Raw genomic sequence first — 20,653 nt, 5'->3', positions numbered from 1 at the left:
TGAGGTTAGAAGTCTAAATAACTGATTAATTTGTGTTGTTTAAGTGATTAAGTTGTTTAGGTATTTAGGTACCTTGTTTTTTATGTTATTTTTTGTTTATATTTGTGATCATGTCTTTTTTCTTTTGTTTTTTTCCTCTGTTTTTCTTTTGCTGTGATATGTGTTATATTTGTAAGAAACATAATAAAAATTATTTTTTTAAAAAAGAAAAGAAAATGAAACGAGATTTGTTTGGGATGGCATGTTTTTGGGAAGCAAGGCAGGGTCTTAACTTGTGTGGCCCCCCCAATAGCAAGAGGCGGAGAGCAACCTCAGAAAAGCCCGCCAGATGTACATGCAGCGCTCGGAAGAGTCCGAAAAAGCCAAGCATGTGATGGTGAAGGCGGAAGAGGAACAGCTGGGGTCCAGCGCGGGCGGCAGCACTGCGGCCACTAAAGCCCTCGACAAGAAGAGGCGACTAGAGGAGGAAGCCAGGAACAAGGTAGGTCGGAAAGTGGGGAAGGGGGGGAAATGGACCCTTGAAATTAGGGTCACGAATCTGTGCAGGAAAAACTGATGGGCAAAGGTCCAATTTGCTACCCTTCAGAACCACAAAGACGGGAACCTGCGCTCCTTTTTTCTTTTATAATAATAATTTTATTATTTATACCCCGCCCATCTGGCTGGGCTTCCCCAGCCACTCTGGGCGGCTTCCCAAAAAATATTAAAATACTGTAATACGTCAAACATTAAAAGCTTCCCTAAACAGGGCTGCCTTCAGGTGTCTTCTAAAAGTCAGATAGTTGTTGTTCTCTTTGACATCTGGTGGGAGGGTGTTCCACAGGGAGGGCGCCACTGCCAAGAAGGCCCTCTGCCTGGTTCCCTGTAACCTCGCTTCTCGCAGCGAGGGAACCGCCAGAAGGCCCTCGGGAGATGGACCCCGGTGTCCGGGCTGGAAGATGTGGGTGGAGACACTCCTTCAGGTCTACTGGGCCGTTTAGGGCTTTAAAGGTCAGCCCCAACACTTTGAATTGTGCTCGGAAACGTACTGGGAGCCAATGTAGGTCTTTCAAGACCGGTGTTATGTGGTCTCGGCGGCCGCCCCCAAGTCACCAGTCTGGCTGCCACATTCTGGATTAGTTGCAGTTTCCGGGACACCTTCAAAGGCAGCCCCACGTAGAGCGCATGGCAGCAGTCCAAGCGGGAGATAACTAGAGCATGCACCACTCTGGCCAGACAGTCCGCAGGCAGGGAGGGTCTCAGCCTGAGTACCAGATGGAGCTGGTAAACAGCTGCCCTGGACACAGATTTTGAAGAAAAGTTTTCATTTATACTTTTCAAGTCTATGCATTTCATTAGTTTTACAATCTATTTGTCATTTCAAAACCTGACTTTCTTCCCTGCTCTTTTTGCGGTTCCTTAAAATTTTTAATATCCAAATTCGTTTCACCTGCTCATTTAATCATCTGCTGTAAATATATGCTCTTATGAAAATTGCAGGTTATTACGATAATCCTGCTAATGTTTTTATCCAATTTTTCTGTAAATATTTGATAAGCCTTTTCCGTTCTTTTATAAACAGTTTGTTAGCGTGATTTCTTGTTGTTCTGGTAAGTTTCGCCATTTCTGCATATTCCATTGGACGGTGGGCTCTTCTGTTCTCAACTCGAAACATTATACAGTGGCACCTTGGTTCTCAAACTTAATCCGTTCCAAAACCAAAGCGTTCCAAAACCAAGGCACGCTTTCCCAGAGAAAGTCACACAAAATGGATTAATCCATTCCAGACTTTTAAAAACAACCCCTAAAACAGCAATTGAACATGGATTTTACTAGCTACCGAGACCACTGATCCATAAAAGGAAATCAATCATCAATGTACTGTACTATAAAGTAGATGTATTGTAGATGATTAAAAAAATGTTTTAAAAAATTCTTGCCTGCACTGATGATGGTCACTGTTTGGATGGGGGGCTTTTATCCATTTCCCCAGTCACACAATCTATCAATCAGTAGCTGGACTGGGTTCCACACTGTCACAAAAACAAATGAACCGAAAAAGCCTCAAAAACGCAAAATAAAGAGCAAAAACAAGCGCCAAACGTAATCCATTCCGAAAGTCCATTTGACTTCTGAAATGTTCGGAAACCAAGGCACAGCTTCTGGTTGGTGCAGGCGCCCCAGAAACAATAGCCGACAGCTGCGTCGGACATTTGGCTTCCAAAACTCCTTCAAAAACCAGAACACTTCCGGGTTTTCGGAGTTTGAGAACCAAGGCGTTGTTTGAGAACCAGGGCGTTGTTTGAGAACCAAGGCATTGTTTGAGAACTAAGGCATTGTTTGAGAACCAAGGCATTGTTTGAGAACCAAGGCATTGTTTGAGAACCAAGGTACCATTGTATCCTTTCCTCGTTGAGGACTTGCACCAGAAGCTTAAATCGTTAGGGTCACCCCCTTTTTTTGAGCTGAAATAACAGGGGGCTCCTGTCCTCGCTGCCCACCCCCTGCAACGCTCTTGGCGACGCTAACTCTCCTTGCTCGCTCCAGGCCGACGAGGCGATGGCGACTTACCGGACGTGCATCGCCGATGCCAACACGCAGAAGCAGGAGTTGGAGGACACAAAAGTGACCGCCCTGAGGCAGCTCCACGAGGTGGTCAAGCAGAGCGACCAGATCATCAAATCGGTGGGTCTCTCGAGCGCCTGGCGGTGTGCTTCCAAACATCTCTTTGCCACCAAGAGGACTAGCAACTTGCTTTTCGTTTAAACGGCGACCGAGACGCGTCCGTGCCCAACTTTGTTCGCACTGTGAGCCTTGGCCTCCTCCAGGTTAAAGAAGCATTTTGTTCAGAATAATAGGGATCATTGGTTCTTGCAACCACCGATAAAAACTTTGCCACTGCTAATGTTCTAGCGTTTGTCCGGTCTTCCAATAGGAACCTGACATAGTGAGCCTCTGATTTTCCCGGGAAAGGTACCAGCAAGGGTAGTATCAGTTCAGCCCTGGCTTGCTCATATTTTGCACAGTGCAGCAAAATATGTTTTATGGAATCGATGTCTTGAGCACACGAGCAAAGTCTGTCCTGGTAGGGAACTCCTCTCAACACTGCAGAAGGAAAGACGTTTAGTCTGGCTTTGGTGAAAAGCCTTCGATAGTTTGGTACTGTCAGGTTTTTAATGTAAGATGTTGACTTAGAGACATGCCCATATTGTACTCCTACTGCCAGCGGACTGCAGACTGCATGTGATCGAGAGCGCAAGTCACTGTGTGCATTGTCCCATAATCTTTGCTTTAACGTCTTTTGGGCGCCTTCATAACCCAGGTAATACAGTTGGGGGGGTGACAGACCGATAGAGGTGGCTTTTTTAGCCATGGTTTTCTGCCATTTGCTGACAAACTCCTCATTGGTCAGGTGTTGGTACAAACCCTTCCCTAGATCAAACCCTGAAATCCTGAGCCAATGTTTTAGGCCAGCCCACCACGCTTTAGTTGAAATTGGGCGTTCACCAGCTTCTAACAGAAGTATGGAGTTGGGGACACAGTTGGGTATATTATATATAATACTAATGGTGGTGATGGTGATGAAAGGTAAATTTGATTTGTCTTCTTGCTGGAACCTGAATTATGCAAAGCCGACGACTTGCAGATCTACATTTCCAACGATTCTGCGGCAGATCGGATCAGAGGCGTATCGTGGATGCCAGTGCCCGGGGCCTTGGGGAGGGAGGGAGACGGGCGGAGTACGCATTCCCATTGCTACCACAGAGATAAGAAAAGAGTCGATCCGGTGTCTGGAGAGGTCCCTTCCTGCTTCGTTCTCAACAGAGGCGCACAGCGTGGTCAGCATGGCGCCGGGTGTCGAAATTTGGTGCCCCTAATGGTTCTCCATCCCCACGGCCCCCCCTTCCCTTGCTACGCCACTGCGATGGATCAGACCCATAGCTGTCAAGCGTCCCTTATTTGGCGGGAAAGTCCCTTATCCCAGCACTGTTTCCCGCTGCTGTCCCTTATTGATGATGTCCCTTAAATTTCCCGGGTTTCAAAGGAAGCAGCTCCTCTCCCTCCCTCCCTGCCAGCCAGGGAGGCTCCAACTGTGTTGCTTGGCTGCGTTGCTCACCCAATAAGGAGTCTAAGAACGACTGGGGGGTGAAGCTTGCATGCCTTGTGCCCATCAAATCGGCCATGTTGCCTGGGGTTTCGCCTTTGCTCAGCGCTTTCCAGCGGAGAGGTGATGGTGGTTTTCCTTGCTGCATCCCCTTTGCCGGGTTGCTGCGCTGTGGGAACCACCGCTTGAGGCTTCGTTTGGCTGCTGGCTGGGCTTTCTGCCTTTGGCTCAGAGGGGCTCAGAAGTCGAACCTACCAGCTCTCTGAAAATCCCTTATTTTGGCTGCTGATCCCTTATTCCCAAGGCTGCTGGTCCCTTATTTTCAAATCTGTAAGCTGACAGCTATGATCAGACCTCCTGCTGCCTTTCCTCTGATGCGTGTCCCTCCTTTTCTCCAGGCCACTATCTCCTTCTTCCAATCCATGCACATGCAGACGGCTCCTCTGCCCGTCTACTTCCAGACGTTGTGCGAGAGCAGCAAACTCTACGACCCTGGCCAGCAGTACGCATCACACGTCAAGCAGCTGCAGCGGGGAGACGAGCCCGAGACCCAGTACGACTTCGAGCCCTACGTCTCCAACAACAGCTGGTGGGTGATCCCGGGTTCGAATCCTGCCCCTACCCCTTTCCAGTTCCTGAGGGAAAGTGCTCAGGGAAGGTCAGAGGCAGAACAACTGCTCTGCGTGTAGAAGGCAACGGGTTCAATCCCTCATGGCGTTCCTGGGAAGGTTAGATAGCTCGGTAGATGGAACGCGAGGCTCTTGATCTAATGGTCGCGGGTTCGAGAACCGTTTTGCGCAAAAAAATTCTAGCCTTGCAGGGGGTCAGACTGGATGACCCCCCGAGGTCCCCTTCCAACTCTACAGTTCTGATTTTAAAGTACTGAGCGAGTGTTCTGCTACAACAGGGAACCTGACTTGCATTGCTAAGCTTTGCAGCTGCAATATTTAATAATAATAATAATAATAATAATAATAATAATAATAATAATAATAATTTTTTATTATTATTATTATTATTATTATTATTATTATTATTTACTGCTTACACGTGACCCATCTGTCTGGGTTTCCCCAGCCACTCTGGGCTGCTCCAGACAGAATATTAAAAACATAATAAAACATCAGACATTCAAAACTTCCCTAAGCAGGGCTGCCTTCAGATGTCTTCTAAAATTCAGATCGTTGCTTATTTCCTTGACATCTGACGGGAGGGCGTTTCACAGGGCAGGCGCCACCACCAAGAAGGCCCTCTGCCTGGTTCCCTGTAACCTCGCTTCTCGCAGCGAGGGAACCACCAGAAGGCCCTCGGACCTGGACCTCAGTGTCTGGGCTGGACGATGGGGGTGGAGATGCTCCTTCAGGTATACTGGGCCATTTAGTTCTTTCAAGCTCAGCACCAACGTCTCGAAAACGTCCTGGGAGCCAATGCAGGTCTTTCAGGACCTGTCTTATGTGGTCTCAGCGGCCGCTCCCAGTCCCCAGTCTGGCTGCCGCATTCTGGATTAGTTGTAGTTTCCAGGTCACCTTCAAAGGCAGCCCCACGTAGAGCGCATGGCAGTAGTCCAAGCGGGAGATAACCAGAGCCTGCACCACTCTGGCCAGACAGTCTACGGGCAGGGAGGGTCTCATCCTGCATACCAGAGGAGCTGCCCTGGACACAGAACTGACCTACGCCTCCATGGACAGTTTAAATCTTTGTCGTCAGGCTCTTTGGATAGACGCAGATCTCCTGTTCATCTTGCAAGCCGAGAAGCTAAGGTCCACATTGTACAGGAATAGCTCCATCCGCAGAGGACTAGGCCCTTCATCTCAGGGTTATGGTTTTGAATCCCACATTGGGCAAAAGATTCCTGATTTGCGCGGGGTTGGACTAGATGACTCTGAGGGTCCCAGCCAATTCTGCAATTCTGTGATTCTAGGAAGGCCCTGGCAAGCTTCTGCCCATCAGTTGTAGATGATACTGGGCTAGAATTTCTCCCCAAGTGGGGCGCCCTGCCACTTTTGGCAACGGGTCGGGTTTGACGGACTCTTCCAAGCTTTCTGCTGGGACGCGGGTGGTGCTGTGGGTTAAACCACAGAGCCTAGGACTTGCCGATCAGAAGGTCGGTGGTTCGAATCCCCGCGACGACGGGGTGAGCGCCCGTTGCTCAATCCCTGCTCCTGCCAACCTAGCAGTTCAAAAGCACGTCAAAGTGCAAGTAGATAAATAGGTACCACTCTGGCGGGAAGGTAAACGGCGTTTCCGTGCGCTGCTCTGGTTCGCCAGAAGCGGCTTAGTCCTGCTGGCCACATGACCCGGAAGCTGTACGCCGGCTCCCTCGGCCAGTAAAGCGAGATGAGCGCCGCAACCCCAGAGTCGGCCACGACTGGACCTAACGGTCAGGGGTCCCTTTACCTTTACCTTATCCAAGCTTTCTGAGGGTCTCCATTCCCCCCACAGGTCTCCTCTGGCCCGGGCAAGAAAAAGCAGTTTCACCACCGGCGATTTACCAGCAGCGAGCGGATCTGAAGTGTCCGGCAAAGAGGCAGCGGTTTCGGAGGGCGAGGGAGCGCAGAGCCGGCCAGCCAACCCCGAGCGACGAGGTGAGTCTTCTTTCGCATTCGCAGCCCTCGATAAAATCTGCACACACACACCCTCATTTTTTTTGCAGTCAGGACAAATTCGGCAAGATTGCAACTCGTGCAAAAAACCGCTTAACGGAGCTTCCATGGTTGCAGGCAGTCTACCACGTTTTGCAACACCTGCAGGGAGTAAATGGCATGCAAAGAATCCTGAATCTTCAGAGGCATTTCCGAGTAGCCAAAGGAATAAATACCTAAGGTGGTTATATTTTAGCTGCCTTCCTCACACACGTCCCCAAAGCAAGGTACAGTCACAACCAAAATTATCCAACCCCCACAGCGGAATCCGTCAGGTTTATTAACAAGATTTGCAGACTTCCTGCTGTTTAATAAAAGGAGCATTTTCAGCTGAATTTTGGGGGTGACCTAGGCTTAAAGGATCTGTTGCGTTGAGCTATTTCAATTGACTTACTCCTTCAAACAGCTGAAAGTCTGCGAATCTTGATAATAAACCCGATTTGCAATAGGGGTTTGGATAATTTTGATTGCAGCCGTACAAAAAGCCAAAGAAGCATCTCAGTGCTGTGAAAGAGAAAAATAACAGGCGATAAAATAAATAAGACAGGATTGCAGATGATAAAATTTAATTATTTTCTTTACCTGCACGGATGACCGTCATTGTTTGGATTGGGGCTTTTATCCATTTCCGCAGTCGCACAATCTGTCAGTCAGTAGCTGAACTGGGTTCCACAGAATCACAAAAACAAATGAACCGAAAAAGCCTAAAAAACGCAAAATAAATAGCAAAAGCGCCAAACTTAATCCGTTCCGGAAGTCCGTTTGACTTCCAAAATGTTCGGAAACCGAGGCGCGGCTACTGATTGGTGCAGGCGCCCCGGAAACAATAGCCGACCGCCGCGTCGGACGTCCGGCTTCCGAAAAACATTCGAAAACCGGAACACTTACTTCTGGGTTTGGGGCGTTTGAGAACTAAGGTGTTTGAGAACCGAGGTACCACTGTATATTGAAGAAAGAATAAAATATTATTACCGTATTTTTCGCTCTATAAGACGCACCAGACCACAAGACGCACCTAGTTTTTGGAGGAGGAAAACAAGAAAAAAATATATTCTGAATCTCAGAAGCCAGAACAGCAAGAGGGATCGCTGCGCAGCGAAAGCAGGAACCCCTCTTGCTGTTCTGGCTTCTGGGATAGCTGCGCAGCCTGCATTCGCTCCATAAGACGCACACACATTTCCCCTTACTTTTTAGGAGGGAAAAAGTGAGTCTTATAGAGCCAAAAATACGGTATCTTTTAAAAAAACAATTTGAAAAATACACATAGGCAAGCATTAAAACACTTGGGTAAAGATATATAAGACGCACCAGCTATATAAAATATATAAGATATATAAGACGCACAAGACGCACCTAGTTTTTAGAGGAGGAAAACAAGAAAAAAATATTCTGAATCTCAGAAGCCAGAACAGCAAGAGGGATCGCTGCTCAGAGAAAGCATCAATCCCTCTTGCTGTTCTGGCTTCTGGGATAGCTGCGCAGCCTGCATTCGCTCCATAAGACGCACACACATTTCCCCTTACTTTTTAGGAGGGGAAAAGTGAGTCTTATAGAGCAAAAAATACGGTATATACACATGATATGATATATATATAATGCACACTACCTTTCCAATTCCTGAAAGGGACAGTCTCGCAAAGGCAGGGAATTTTGCCGTGCCCTAACTCAAAACTACCCGGTAACAAAACCTTGCCCTCTAATTGGCTCCTCAGGTGGGCGGGGCCACCAGCTGCACAAATCGTGGCCGACGGCTATTGCGGAGACAAAGGGCAGCCTCGAATCCGGTACCACCGCGAGCTCAGGTAGCATCACAAAGACTTGGCCGGGACCCCGTGGGGTCATCCATCCCAACCCCCCGGCGACGCAGGAACCCTGGACCATGAGCTGGGTGGGCTTGAACCATCCACCTCCATGGCTCTTGGGGATCTCCGTAGGCCATGCCCCTTCTCCCCAGACCCCGCCCCTCCTTTGCGCCCAGGTGGAACATGAAGAGCCGGGTGCGAGTGTGCGCGCCGTGCAAAAGTTGTCCTTGATCTCCCCTCCTGACATTGGGTTTCCTTCTCGGGTAGGTGGGTTCCCCCAGAAGTCCCAGGCAGTGCCGAGTAATGGGACGTCTCCCGGAGACGAGTCGGACGGGAATTCGCCTTCCTTTGAGCAAAGTACGTCCTGGGGAGGGAGCAGGGGGCGGACGTGCAGCCTGTTGGGGTGGGGTGGGGGGTCCGGCGTGGAAGGAGGCGAGGAAGATATCCGGTGGTCCTGAGGATGAGAGACGCAGGAACGTGGAATAAGGGATTGCAGGGGTCAGGGATTGCGTACTAGTGGTAGAATACGTACAATACAACAGAGCCTTTGTATTTAGGGTCCCACTGCAAAAGCGACACCTAGCGGCAGAACGTATGCATTACAATACAGGGTCACGTTAGCAACCCCTAGGGGCAGAATGTACACAATACAACACAGCCTTCGTTTTTGGGGTGCTACTGCCACAGTGACACCTAGCGGCAGAACATTGGATTGAGGTTGAATCCTGACAAGACAGAAGTACTGTTTTTGGGGGACAGGAGGCGGGCAGGTGTGGAGGACTCCCAGGTCCTGAATGGGGTGACTGTGCCCCCAAAGGACCATGTGTGCAGCCTGGGAGTCATTCTGGACTCACAGCCGTCCATGGAGGCGCAGGTCAGTTCTGTGTCCAGGGCAGCTCCGTCTGGTACGCAGGATGAGACCCTCCCTGCCCGCAGACTGTCTGGCCAGAGTGGTGCATGCTCTGGTTATCTCCCGCTTGGACTACTGCCATGCGCTCTACGTGGGGCTCTCTTTGAGGGTGACCTGGAAACTACAACTAATCCAGAATGCGGCAGCCAGACTGGTGACTGGGAGCAGCCGCCGAGACCACATAACACCAGTCCTGAAAGACCTACATTGGCTCCCAGTACGTTTCTGAGCACAATTCAAAGTGTTGGTGCTGACCTTTAAAGCCCTAAACGGTCCAGTATCCCTGAAGGAGTGTCTCCACCTCCATCGTTCTGCCCAGACACTGAGGTCCAGCACCGAGGGCCTTTTGGCGGTTCCCTCGCTGAGAGAAGCCAAGTTACAGGGAAGCAGGCAGAGGGCCTTCTCGGTGGTGGCTCCCGCCCTTGGAACGCCCTCCCACCAGATGTCAAAGAGAAAAATAACTACCAAACTTTTAGAAGACATCTGAAGGCAGCCCTGTTTAGGGAAGTCTTCAATGTTTGATCTTTTACTGTGCTTTTAATATCCTGTTGGAAGCTGCCCAGAGTGGCTGGGGGGACCCAGCCAGATGGGCGGGGTATAAATAATAAATTATTATTATTATAATTATATTTGTATTTAGGATCCCACTGCAACAGCGACACCTAGCGGCAGAACTGACACATTGCAATACAGTGTCACGCTAGCGACCTCTAGGGGCAGAATATACATGATACAACAAACAAACCGGAAAAGCCTCAAAAACGCAAAATAAATAGCAAAAACAAAAGCGCCAAACTTAATCCGTTCCGGAAGTCCGTTTGACTTCTGAAATGTTCAGAAACCAAGGCGCGGCTTCTGATTGGTTCAGGCGCCCTGGAGACAATAGCCATGTTGGACGTTCAGCTTCTGAAAAATATTAGAAAACCGGAACACTTACTTCAGGGTTTTTGGTGTTTGGGAACCAAGGCGTTTGAGAACCAAGGTACCACTGTATTTACATTCCAGAAGCTCGAATTGCTCTCGTTTGCACCTTGAAAGCAGGACTTTTGGGGCAGCTAAACCAGCAGTGTGGTCCCAAGGAATAACCGTACGGTGAGGTCCAAGTCCAGTCCGAGGTTGAGGGTGTGGTATGGAGGCTGTCTGTCAAAGCTGAAGCGGGGTCCAAAGCAGGGAGTCAGGTGAGGTCAGGAACTCTGGCAGAAGAGCAGGACAGGGTGCAGGCAGGGACAGGCTACCAACAATGTTGCTCCCGCAACCTGGGACTGGGCTGGCTGGCTTTTATCTGCCCCGAGGCATAGGGTGGCCCCGGTCCACAGGTGACTCACCTCTCCTGGCCTGGAGGCGAGCACTCCTCCTGCGGGAACTTAGTTCCCTCCGCCTCTCTGCCCTGAGCCTCTGCAGCTCAGGAGAAGCTGGAGGGTTACTGGACCCAGAGGCAACCTCAGCTTCCTCTGACGGGGCTGAGAGTGGAGCACCTGCAGGCAATGGGTCCTCCATCACCTCAGGAGCCAGAGCAGACTCACCTGAGGAACCAGCACAGGTGAGGACCCTTCAGACTCAAGCCCCAGCCCCGGCTCAGCTGGTTCTGGAGGCGGGGATTCCTGTGCAGGCTGGGATCCCTCAGGTTCAGCCTCCGAGTCCAAATCTCAGGCCGTCACACCGGCCCTTTCCCCTCCCCGATTCCCAGGTATCGACGACATGGCCCCGGAGATCTCGACACCCACCGGCCCTTTCCGTCACATGGGCTTATCCAAAGCTGCGCAGACCCATCGTCTGAGAAAGCTGCGGGCACCTTCGAAATGCAGGGAGTGCAACAGCTACGTTTATTTCCAGGGAGCCGAGTGCGAGGAGGTAGGAAGCGTGCGAATTCCCAAATTGAAGGGGGGTTGGGCTGGATGACCTTTGGGGAAAACCCTCCTTCCAACTCTACGATTCTACGATTCCATTTTGAGTGGGGGGGTCCCCACTCCGAGGGCCACATGCCCCCCCGAGAGCTGCTCGCAGAAAGTGGAGCAAGAGATGAAAATGTCAACTTGCTCATGCATCTAAAACAGGGGTCAGCAACCTTTTTCAGCCATGGGCCAGTCCACCGTCCCTCAGACCTTGTGGGGGGCCGGACTATATTTTGAAAAAATAATGAACGAATTCCTATGCCCCACAAGTAGCCCAGAGATGCATTTTAAACAAAAGGGCACATTCTACTCATGTAAAAACACACTGATTCCCGGACCGTCCGCGGGCCGGATTGAGAAGGCGATTGGGCCAGATCCAGCTCCCAGGCCTTAAGTTGCCTAAGGTAAAGGGACCCCTGACCATTAGGTCCAGTCGTGACCGACTCTGGGGTTGAGCTCTCATCTCGCTTTACTGGCTGAGGGAGCCGGCGTACAGCTTCCGGTCATGTGGCCAGCAGGACTAAGCCGCTTCTGGCGAACCAGAGCAGCGCACGGAAACGCCATTTACCTTCCCGCCGGAGCGGTACCTATTTATCTCCTTGCACTTTGACGTGCTTTCGAACTGCTAGGTGGGCAGGAGCAGGGACTGAGCAACGGGAGCTCACCCCGTCATTGCAGGGATTCGAACTGCCGACCTTCCGATCGGCAAGCCCTAGGCTCTGTGGTTTAACCCACAGCGCTACCCGCGTCCCTTAAGTTGTCTAAAAGCAGCTTGGGGGGCAGGGCAAGCAGCGCCACCTGGTGGCCCTTTCTAGAACTGGGGGCACCCTCCTCTCACGCCGCTGGTTTTTCCCCTGCCGCCCACAGTGCTACCTTGCCTGCCACAAAAAGTGCCTGGAGACGTTGGCCATTCAATGCGGACACAAGAAGCTCCAAGGGAAACTACAGCTGTTCGGAAGGGACTTTGCCCAGCAGAGCCGCCTCAGTTCCGACGGGGTTCCCTTCATCGTGAAAAAGTGCATCTGCGAGATTGAGAGGCGGGCGATGAAGACCAAGGTTAGCAGCGTGGATAGACAAAAACCCAATGATTCAGATTTTATCTTGGTTGTAGTCAGGGCCGTCTTAAGCATAGCCGGCGCTGTGGTGCAAAGATCCCTCTGGCGCCGCCCCCTGCCAGAGTTGCTGATCTTTTTTAAGGAGGGCGACACGCCCAGCTTTGCAGGGCTGGAGGAGGCAGGCAAAATAATAATAATGTTGTTGTTGTTTAGTCGTTTAGTCGTGTCCGACTCTTCGTGACCCCCTGGACCAGAGCACGCCAGGCCTTCCTGTTTCTTTGTCTGGATTTTTCTTGGCAGGGATACTGGAGTGGCTTGCCGGTTCCTGCTCCAATAATAATAATAATAATAATAATAATAATAATAATAATAATAATAATTTATTTATACCCCGCCCATCTCGCTGAGTTTCCCCAGCCACTCTGGGCGGCTCCCAATCGAGTGTTTCAGTTCTTTCAGATGATATTATCCTGTCAGTAAAGGTAATTTTTCCAAAATTTTAAACAAACACAAACAGACGTACATCTTAACTGTACTTGATCCAATCTTAGTAACATTGTTAAGTGACTTCCTCAAATCCCCTGTGTATCATTGTTAACAGTTTTCCAAAACCTATTTCCTCATAAAATTCACCCAATCCCTTAACCTCTTACTTTGTTTTCATTCTGACTTTAAACATATCATTCTCTAAAATCACATCATCAACTCCTAAGCCTGTCTGGAATCTGCAAGCTTTTTCAATGATGCTATCTTAGAGTATTTAACTAAATAGTCTTTGAATTTCATCCATTCCTCCTGGTACTCCTCCTCCTTCTGGTCGCGGACTCTTCCAGTCACGCAGACAATCATTATTATCCCCTATTAAATTGCCCTGTTGTTGGCGCTTTGCGATTGATCGGTGGGTTTTGGGTTGCAAGTTTGGGCACTCGGGTCTCTAAACGGTTTGCCATTGCTGCTCTAGGGCATCTACCGCGTCAACGGCGTGAAGACCCGCGTGGAGAAGCTGTGCCAGGCCTTTGAGAATGGGAAAGAGTTGGTCGAGCTGTCCCAGGCCTATCCTCACGACATCAGCAACGTGCTGAAGCTGTACCTGCGGCAGGTGAGTCTCCCCGGGGCGGTGGGTGGGACCTGGGCAGTCTTTGGGCTGGAAGGTGGCAATGTTGAAGGCTCCCTTCTCCATGCGGAGAAGGAAGAAACACTTGATTTTATGACAGGCACTTGTTCTGCATTTCTTAATTTCTCTATTCCTTTTCATCGTCCTTAACTAATCATTCTTTTCAAAGTCTTCCTTGCAATATTTCACAAAGTCCTCCTTCTCGCAGTCCTACTAGCGTAATCTGTTTATCACAATCGCTTTTCAAATAGTTCAAATATTTACCCGAGTCCTCTAAGAATCTCTGAATCCCCCAGGTTTCGAATGCTTCCTGTTAATTTACCTGATTCCGCATAGTCCATTAATTTCATTTGACATTCTTCTTTCGAGGGTAATTCTTCTTGCTTCCATTTTTGTGCTGTTGTTTTGCTGCTGCTGTTGTTCTTTTGTCGGTAATTCTTCTTGCTACCATTTTTGTGTTGTTGTTGTTTGAATTTATATACTGCCCTATACCCAGGGGTCTCAGGGCAGTTCACACAATAAAATCAAGATATAGGTAAAGGTAAAGGGACCCCTGACCATTAGGTCCAGTTGCGGATGACTCTGGGGTTGCGGCGCTCATCTCGCTTTACTGGCCGAGGGAGCCGGCATACAGCTTCTGGGTCATGTGGCCAGCAGGACTAAGCCCCTTCTGGCGAACCAGAGCAGTGCACAGAAACGCCCTTTACCTTCCCTCCGGAGTGGTACCTATTTATCTACTTGCACTTTGAGGTGCTTTCGAACTGCTAGGTTGGCAGGAGCAGGGACCGAGCAACGGGAGCTCACCCCGTCATTGCGGGGATTCGAACCGCTGACCTTCTGATCGGCAAGTCCTAAGCTCTGTGGTTTAACCCACAGCGCCACCCGCGTCCCTCAAAATCAAGATATAAAAACCACAGAATACATAATAGAAATAAAAGCAACAACTCAATAGGCCCCCTCTCGCCCCGTCCAGCTCCCGGAACCCATCATGCCATTCCGCATGTACAACAGCCTTATGGGGTTGGCTAAGGAGAGCCTTCAGGGAGGAGCCGAGGGCAGGCCTGGAAAGAGTATCGCCGAGCTGGTGGACAGGGGGCCCGAGACCGAGAAGGTGGTTGTGGCGCTGGTGACGAAGCTGAGGGACCTTCTGAAGGAGCTTCCGCCGGAGAACTTATCCACCCTAAAGTACATCGTTCTGCATTTGAGGAGGTAAGTGGGAGAAGGGGGACCCTGCCTCCAATAAAAGGGTGGTAGTGAGATTTTCACTCCCTTCCTTCTACAACAGCCGGTACAGTGGTGCCTTGGTTCTCAAACTTAATCCGTTTCAGCAGTCCTTTTGACTCCCGTAACGGTTTGAAAACAAGCTCAGGAGTCTCGGCGTATTGGCCCAAACCTGTGACGTCACCAACCATCTCTTTCCCAGCCAAATGTAATTTTTTAATTTGCTGTGTGCCTTGTAGGCAATACAATGGTACCTTGGTTCTCAAACTTAATCCGTTCCGGAAATTCCGTTCCAAAACCAAAGCGTTCCAAAACCGAGGCGCCCTTTCCCATAGGAATTCATGCAAAACGGGTTGATCCGTTCCAGGCTTTTATAAACAACCCCTAAAACAGCATGATTTTTACTATCTAACGAGACCACTGAATCATAAAATGAAAGCAACAATCAATATGTAGTGTACTGTAAAATAAATAAGCCAGTATTGTAGACGATAAGAATCAAAATTACTTTTTTTTCTTACCTGCGCTGATGACAGTGATTGTTTGGATGGGGGGCTTTTATCCGTTTTCGCAGCCACACAATCAGTAAACCGGTAGCTGAACTGGGTTCCACATAGTCGCAAAAACAAAAAAGAGCCGCAAAAACTCGAAATAAATGGCAAAAACAGACAGACCTCAGTGTAACACTTAAAACCATAGCTGTCAACTGTCCATTATTTGGCGGGAAACTCCCTTATCCCAGCGCTGTGTCCCGCTGCTGTCACTTATTGCTGCTGTCCCTTAAATTTCCCGGGTTTCAAAGGAAGCAGCTCCTCTCCCTCCCTCCCTCCCTGCCGGCTAGGGAGGAGGGAGGCTCCAACTGTGTTGCTTGGCTGCGTTGCTCACCCAATAAGGAGTCTAAGAACGACTGGGGGGTGGAGCTTGCATGCCTTGTGCCGATCAAATCGGCCGCGTTGCCTGGGGACTCGCCTTTGCTCAGCGCTTCCCAGCGGAGAGGTGACGGTGGTTTTCCTTGCTGCATCCCCTTTGCCGGGTTGCTGCGCTGTGGGAACCACCGCTTGAGGCTTCGTTTGGCTGCTGGCTGGGCTTTCTGCCTTTGGCTCAGAGGGGCTCAGAAGTCGAACCTACCAGCGCTCTGAAAATCCCTTATTCTGGCTGCTGGTCCCTTATTTTTGAGGCTGCTGTTCCCTTATTTTCAAATCTGTAAGTTGACAGCTTTGCTCAAAACAGAAGCATAAACACTCAAAACAGATCAGGTTCGGCTTCCAAAAACAGTTCCCAAACCGGAACACTTCCTTCCAGGTTTGGGTTCCAATTTGTTTGAGTACCAAGGCCTTTGAGAACCAAGGTACCGCTATATTTAGAATGAGAAGTCCCTGCTCCCTTGGTGCTGCAAAACAGACCAGGGTTCCCTTGTGAACTGTGCCATCCTCCCCGATTCTGCCCCCAGGATCGTCGAAGTTGAACAAGAAAACAAGATGACCCCTGGCAATCTGGGGATCGTCTTTGGCCCCACGTTGATGCGCCCGAGGCCCACGGAGGCCACCGTTTCCCTCTCCTCGCTGGTCGACTACCCGCATCAAGCCCGCATCGTCGAGGCCCTTGTAACCTTCTACCCTGCCATCTTCGAAACCGGCGGCGCTTTGCCGGAAAGCCCCAAAGACGCGGTTCGGGAAGACGGTGAGGCAGCCGAGAACCAGGTAAGGGGGGAACTTTTCGGAGAGGGTTGCTGTAGCGGAGACCTTCCTGCGCAGGGACTTCCGCTGCTGGATTTGTGGGAGTCTTCAGGGTGGCAGGAGGATATACTGTTTAATATCCTTCCTAACTTAACGCGGGTGGCGCTGTGGGTTAAACCACAGAGCCTAGGGCTTGCCGATCAGAAGGTCGGCGGTTCGAATCCCCGCGATGACGGGGTGAGCTCCCTTGATCATCTCAGTCACCTATCTCTGCAAACCTTCCAGCTTGTCAACACCCTTCTTAAATTGTGGTGCCCAGAATGGGACACAGGACTCCAGAAGGTAGAATAGAGTGGGACTATTGCTTCCCTTATTGGGACGCGAGTGGCGCTGTGGGTTAAACCACAGAGCCTAGGGCTTGCCGATCAGAAGGTCGGCGGTTCAAATCCCCGCAATGACGGGGTGAGCTCCCGTTGCTCGGTCCCTGCTCCTGCCAACCTAGCAGTTCGAAAGCACCTCAAAGTGCAAGTAGATAAATAGGTACCGCTCCGGCGGGAAGGTAAACAGCGTTTCCGTGCGCTGCTCTGGTTCGCCAGAAGCGGCTTAGTCCTGCTGGCCACATGACGCGGAAGCTGAACGCCGGCTCCCTCGGCCAATAAAGCGAGATGAACGCCGCAACCCCAGAGTCAGCCACAACTGGACCTAATGGTCCCGGGTCCCTTTAATTTTACTTTAACTTATGCTAGCAAGTTCCTTTATGTAGCAGAGTTACATTCCCCTTTTTACATGCACAGATGTTTTTACATGTAGCAGATGGCTGGTTGCAGGCTCGTGTGAGCCTCTCGCTATTGTACAATTCAGTCTGTCCGAGAACCAAGGTACCACTGTATTACCAACTAAATGATATTTTTAAGGCAGATAAAAAGGAAGGTTTTACTTATGAGATATGAAGATTTCAAAAAGACCTGTTAAAAAACAATAATAAATCGCTGTCGAAAATGTGTAATTTGCTCTTGGAAAGGCGTACAAAAGATGAACAGGTCACATCTGTAATGACACACCAGGCAAAGGATTTGGGGCATAATATACAGGTGGCAGATTGGGAGAGGTTATGGGAAACAGATTTGAAATTTAGGGCACATTGTGCGCTGAAATAAAATGATGTGGAAATGATGCGCAGGTGCTATTTGACTCCTGGTAAGTTAGCAAAAATGTATATAACAAGCACAAATATCTGCTGGAAATGTAGATAAAAGTTAACAAAACTTGGTAACGAATACTATGGATAACTCAGATGGATAATGGATTGATATGCAGTTGTAAATGTTGATATTAGGATCCATGGAGGGGATGGGGCGGGTGAAGTTTTGAGATTCAGAACAATCTCTTTATAATGGGTTTGCAACTGATATTGTTGTATGTTTATTTTTTTTAATCAAATAAAAATCATTATTTTAAAAAATAAATAAAATACCTCAGCAACGTCTTGCATTCTACGTGCAGGAAGATGCATGCCAGCCGTCGGACAACACAGACCTGTACCTCACAGTCTCCGCTGAGCAGGCAGAGGCTGCTTTTCACGAGGACCTGTACAGAGGTGAGGTGGAAATGACCTGTCCAAAGGTTGGACGCTGGGTGATAATACTATATTTTTCTTTCTACAATTTATTATACTCTCCCAGCTTCACCTTAAGGTCCCAGGCGGGTCGTGGAAATTAAAACACAATATGGAAAGCAGTTTGAAACCGAGGCGGTCCTATAATTGTCAACGCAGGCACACACTCGCAGTCTCTCTCTCTCAGCCGGCTCGCCTCGCAGGGTTAGTTTGAGGATAAAATTGGGACGGTGAGTCACGAATACAGATCTCCTTGGCAGAATGACAAGGGAATAAAAAAAGGAAGGCAGTACAATTCGTTCCGGAGGTCTGTTCTTACCCTGAAACTGTTCTTAACCTGAGGTACCACTTTAGCTAATGGGGCCTCCTGCTGCTGCCGGAGCACGATTTCTGTTCTCATCCTGAAGCAAAGTTCTTAACCCGAGGTACTGGGTTAGCGGAGTCTGTAACCTGAAGCATATGTAACCTGAAGTGTCTGTAACCCGAGGTACCACTGTATTATTATTATCATTGTTATTATTATTATTATTGCTGGCCCACCTAGCAGGGATATTAAGGATAAAATGGGGAACCCACACAGATCTCCTTGGCAGAAGCACAAGGGAGTAGAGAAAGGAAGGCAGTAATGAGTTGCATTTTATCCCAAAACAGAAGACAGCACTCGTTTCATCGATTCAGACTCTGATCCCGAAGACTCCGCAGAGGCAGGTATCGAGGGGCCCCCGCGGCGCGGCAGCGAGACCAGCGGCGACGAAGAGACCCCGTCTGCGGACGAAGCCAGCGAGGAAGGGACACTGAACCGCACTTACAGCGTCGGTCAGTCGGACTCCGAAGACGTCTCTCCGTTGCAGCGCTGCCCGACCCAGGAGGAAGTGGAGGAAGATGCGGTTTTCGGGAGAGAGGGCGACGGGGAGAGTGCGGAAGGGCAGGCAGGAAGGCCGCCGGAGGCTTGCAACACCAACCAGTCGAACAACGTGGCGTTTCCGCAACCGCCTTTCGGCTACAAGGTGTTAGAGTAGTTCCCCCAGCCTCGAAAACAGGAATGAAAGAACGGTCCGTATGCATAGGAGCCGCCAACAAACAAAAGCCAATTCCTGCAGTTCTTGGTGCCCTAACCCGCCTTTTCAACGCAAACCTGGTTATCCTTTCGCCCATTTTTGGATCGGCCGCAAAACCGGAGCGTGCCGAGGTTTCCGTGTGGTTTAGCAGGCTCCCAACCTCTTTTGCACGAGCGGCGTGTTAAAAAGAACAGACCTAGATACAACCCCGTCGCGATATTATATTTGCACCGTCCTGTCCTTGTTCACAGAGATTCTCGGTTATCTGCCAGAAACTACCAGAAAAGCAGCCCCTTTCAAAGTACTGATTTGAAGGGCCTTCACTTTCGCAAAGCAGAACTCTTTTTTTTGTTTATTTTGCTATGGATTAGGGTTGGGGTTTTAAATGCCAGCCCCTTCAGCTATGTCACTGTGTTGTTTTAAAAAAAGTCAGGGTACAAACTGACCGTGGGGGAGGCTTGCTGGATTACGAGGTACTCAAAAGGTTGTGATCCACGCTTTCCGGGAATCAAGTGCCGCTGCGGACTTGCTACTGAACAGATAAGCGCCGGATTGCAGCCTGCTGGCGACAGTTGCAGTTTGCTGTCTGCACCAAAAAAATACGCCTAGCTCATTAAGCCAAAAAAAGAATTAAGCAAAAGTCTTTCTTTTGCGGGGCCTATTCCCCAGAGAGACTGGGTTGTTGGACGAGCGGATCCCAGCTCAGGTTTTCAAGCTAGAGTAACCTGCATCGTTTTGTGAACAGAAGATGGGTGCGTCGATCACTTAGTTCAGATTTCAGGCGGCTTTTCCCGACTCTAGCAGTAGATGCATTGCTGGGGAAAGGCCGTGGCTCTGTGCTTTAGAGCATGTTTGGCGTTCAGGCGGCTGCGATCTCCGGTATCTCCCAGTTTAGACTGGGAGAGACTCCCTTTCTCCAAAACCTTGGAGAACTGTCACTAGCTGGTGTGGCCAGTATTGAGCCAAATGGACCAGTGGTCAAGACTCAGCATAATACAGCTTTAAATCGATTCAGGACAAATTCTTGGCATTAGGCATTTTCCAATTTCTCCACTCCTAGGTACCCAAGAGAATATTTACCTCTGAACAAAACACGAGAGGGCAGTGACTGGGGCTCTCTCTAGGGCTGGGCAAAACCTAGTTTTCAACACAGCAGCCAAACGCTGCGTTTATCTACTGATCTACCACGTCTGAAATAAAGTTGGAGCTATGTAGAGGCATTGGCCGGCTTCACGGTATCCCCAATTGTGATTTTTTGCGTACACAAACATCATGATCCACGATGTATTGCCAGGTCAAAAATTACGAAAGTGGCACCACAATACGGACTTCAAACCAGTTTGGATGATATATGGATATATCTGTCCAGCCCTATACACACCTAGTCACCCTGTAGAAGTGTTTATATATATATATATATACATACACATATTTTTAGCATTTTGTCGGGAGCTGCCCAGAGTGGCTGGAGCAACCCAGTCAGATGGTGGCATATTAATAATAATTATCATATTGCTTTAAAAAGGGGGCAGTTCTGGGACCCAGGGCAAAAGGTGTGGGTGTCAGGGGGTCCCGCTCCGCTTC

At 49.6% G+C, this 20,653-nt stretch overlaps 1 protein-coding gene across 1 annotated transcript in view; it reads left to right on the top strand.

Annotated features, from left to right (window-relative positions):
- The window catches only part of ARHGAP45 (Rho GTPase activating protein 45), a 39,816-nt gene extending 20,170 nt beyond the window's left edge, over positions 1-19,646 (top strand). Inside the window, exons 11-23 of the mRNA XM_053372298.1 lie at positions 293-481; positions 2,527-2,664; positions 4,483-4,673; positions 6,527-6,669; positions 8,439-8,528; positions 8,796-8,885; positions 11,126-11,289; positions 12,198-12,386; positions 13,347-13,484; positions 14,473-14,708; positions 16,171-16,420; positions 17,900-17,993; positions 18,663-19,646. Coding sequence (XP_053228273.1) covers positions 293-481; positions 2,527-2,664; positions 4,483-4,673; positions 6,527-6,669; positions 8,439-8,528; positions 8,796-8,885; positions 11,126-11,289; positions 12,198-12,386; positions 13,347-13,484; positions 14,473-14,708; positions 16,171-16,420; positions 17,900-17,993; positions 18,663-19,030 — 2,280 coding nt within the window. The 3' untranslated portion in view covers positions 19,031-19,646. The remainder of the gene's footprint in view (positions 1-292; positions 482-2,526; positions 2,665-4,482; positions 4,674-6,526; positions 6,670-8,438; positions 8,529-8,795; positions 8,886-11,125; positions 11,290-12,197; positions 12,387-13,346; positions 13,485-14,472; positions 14,709-16,170; positions 16,421-17,899; positions 17,994-18,662) is intronic.
- Positions 19,647-20,653: the final 1,007 nt, after the last annotated feature.

This window comes from Podarcis raffonei, chromosome 18 (assembly GCF_027172205.1).
Source record: "Podarcis raffonei isolate rPodRaf1 chromosome 18, rPodRaf1.pri, whole genome shotgun sequence".
Lineage (NCBI taxonomy): Eukaryota > Metazoa > Chordata > Lepidosauria > Squamata > Lacertidae > Podarcis > Podarcis raffonei.
Note: the sequence above shows the minus strand (reverse complement) of the source record. Positions and strands in the feature narration are given on the sequence as shown.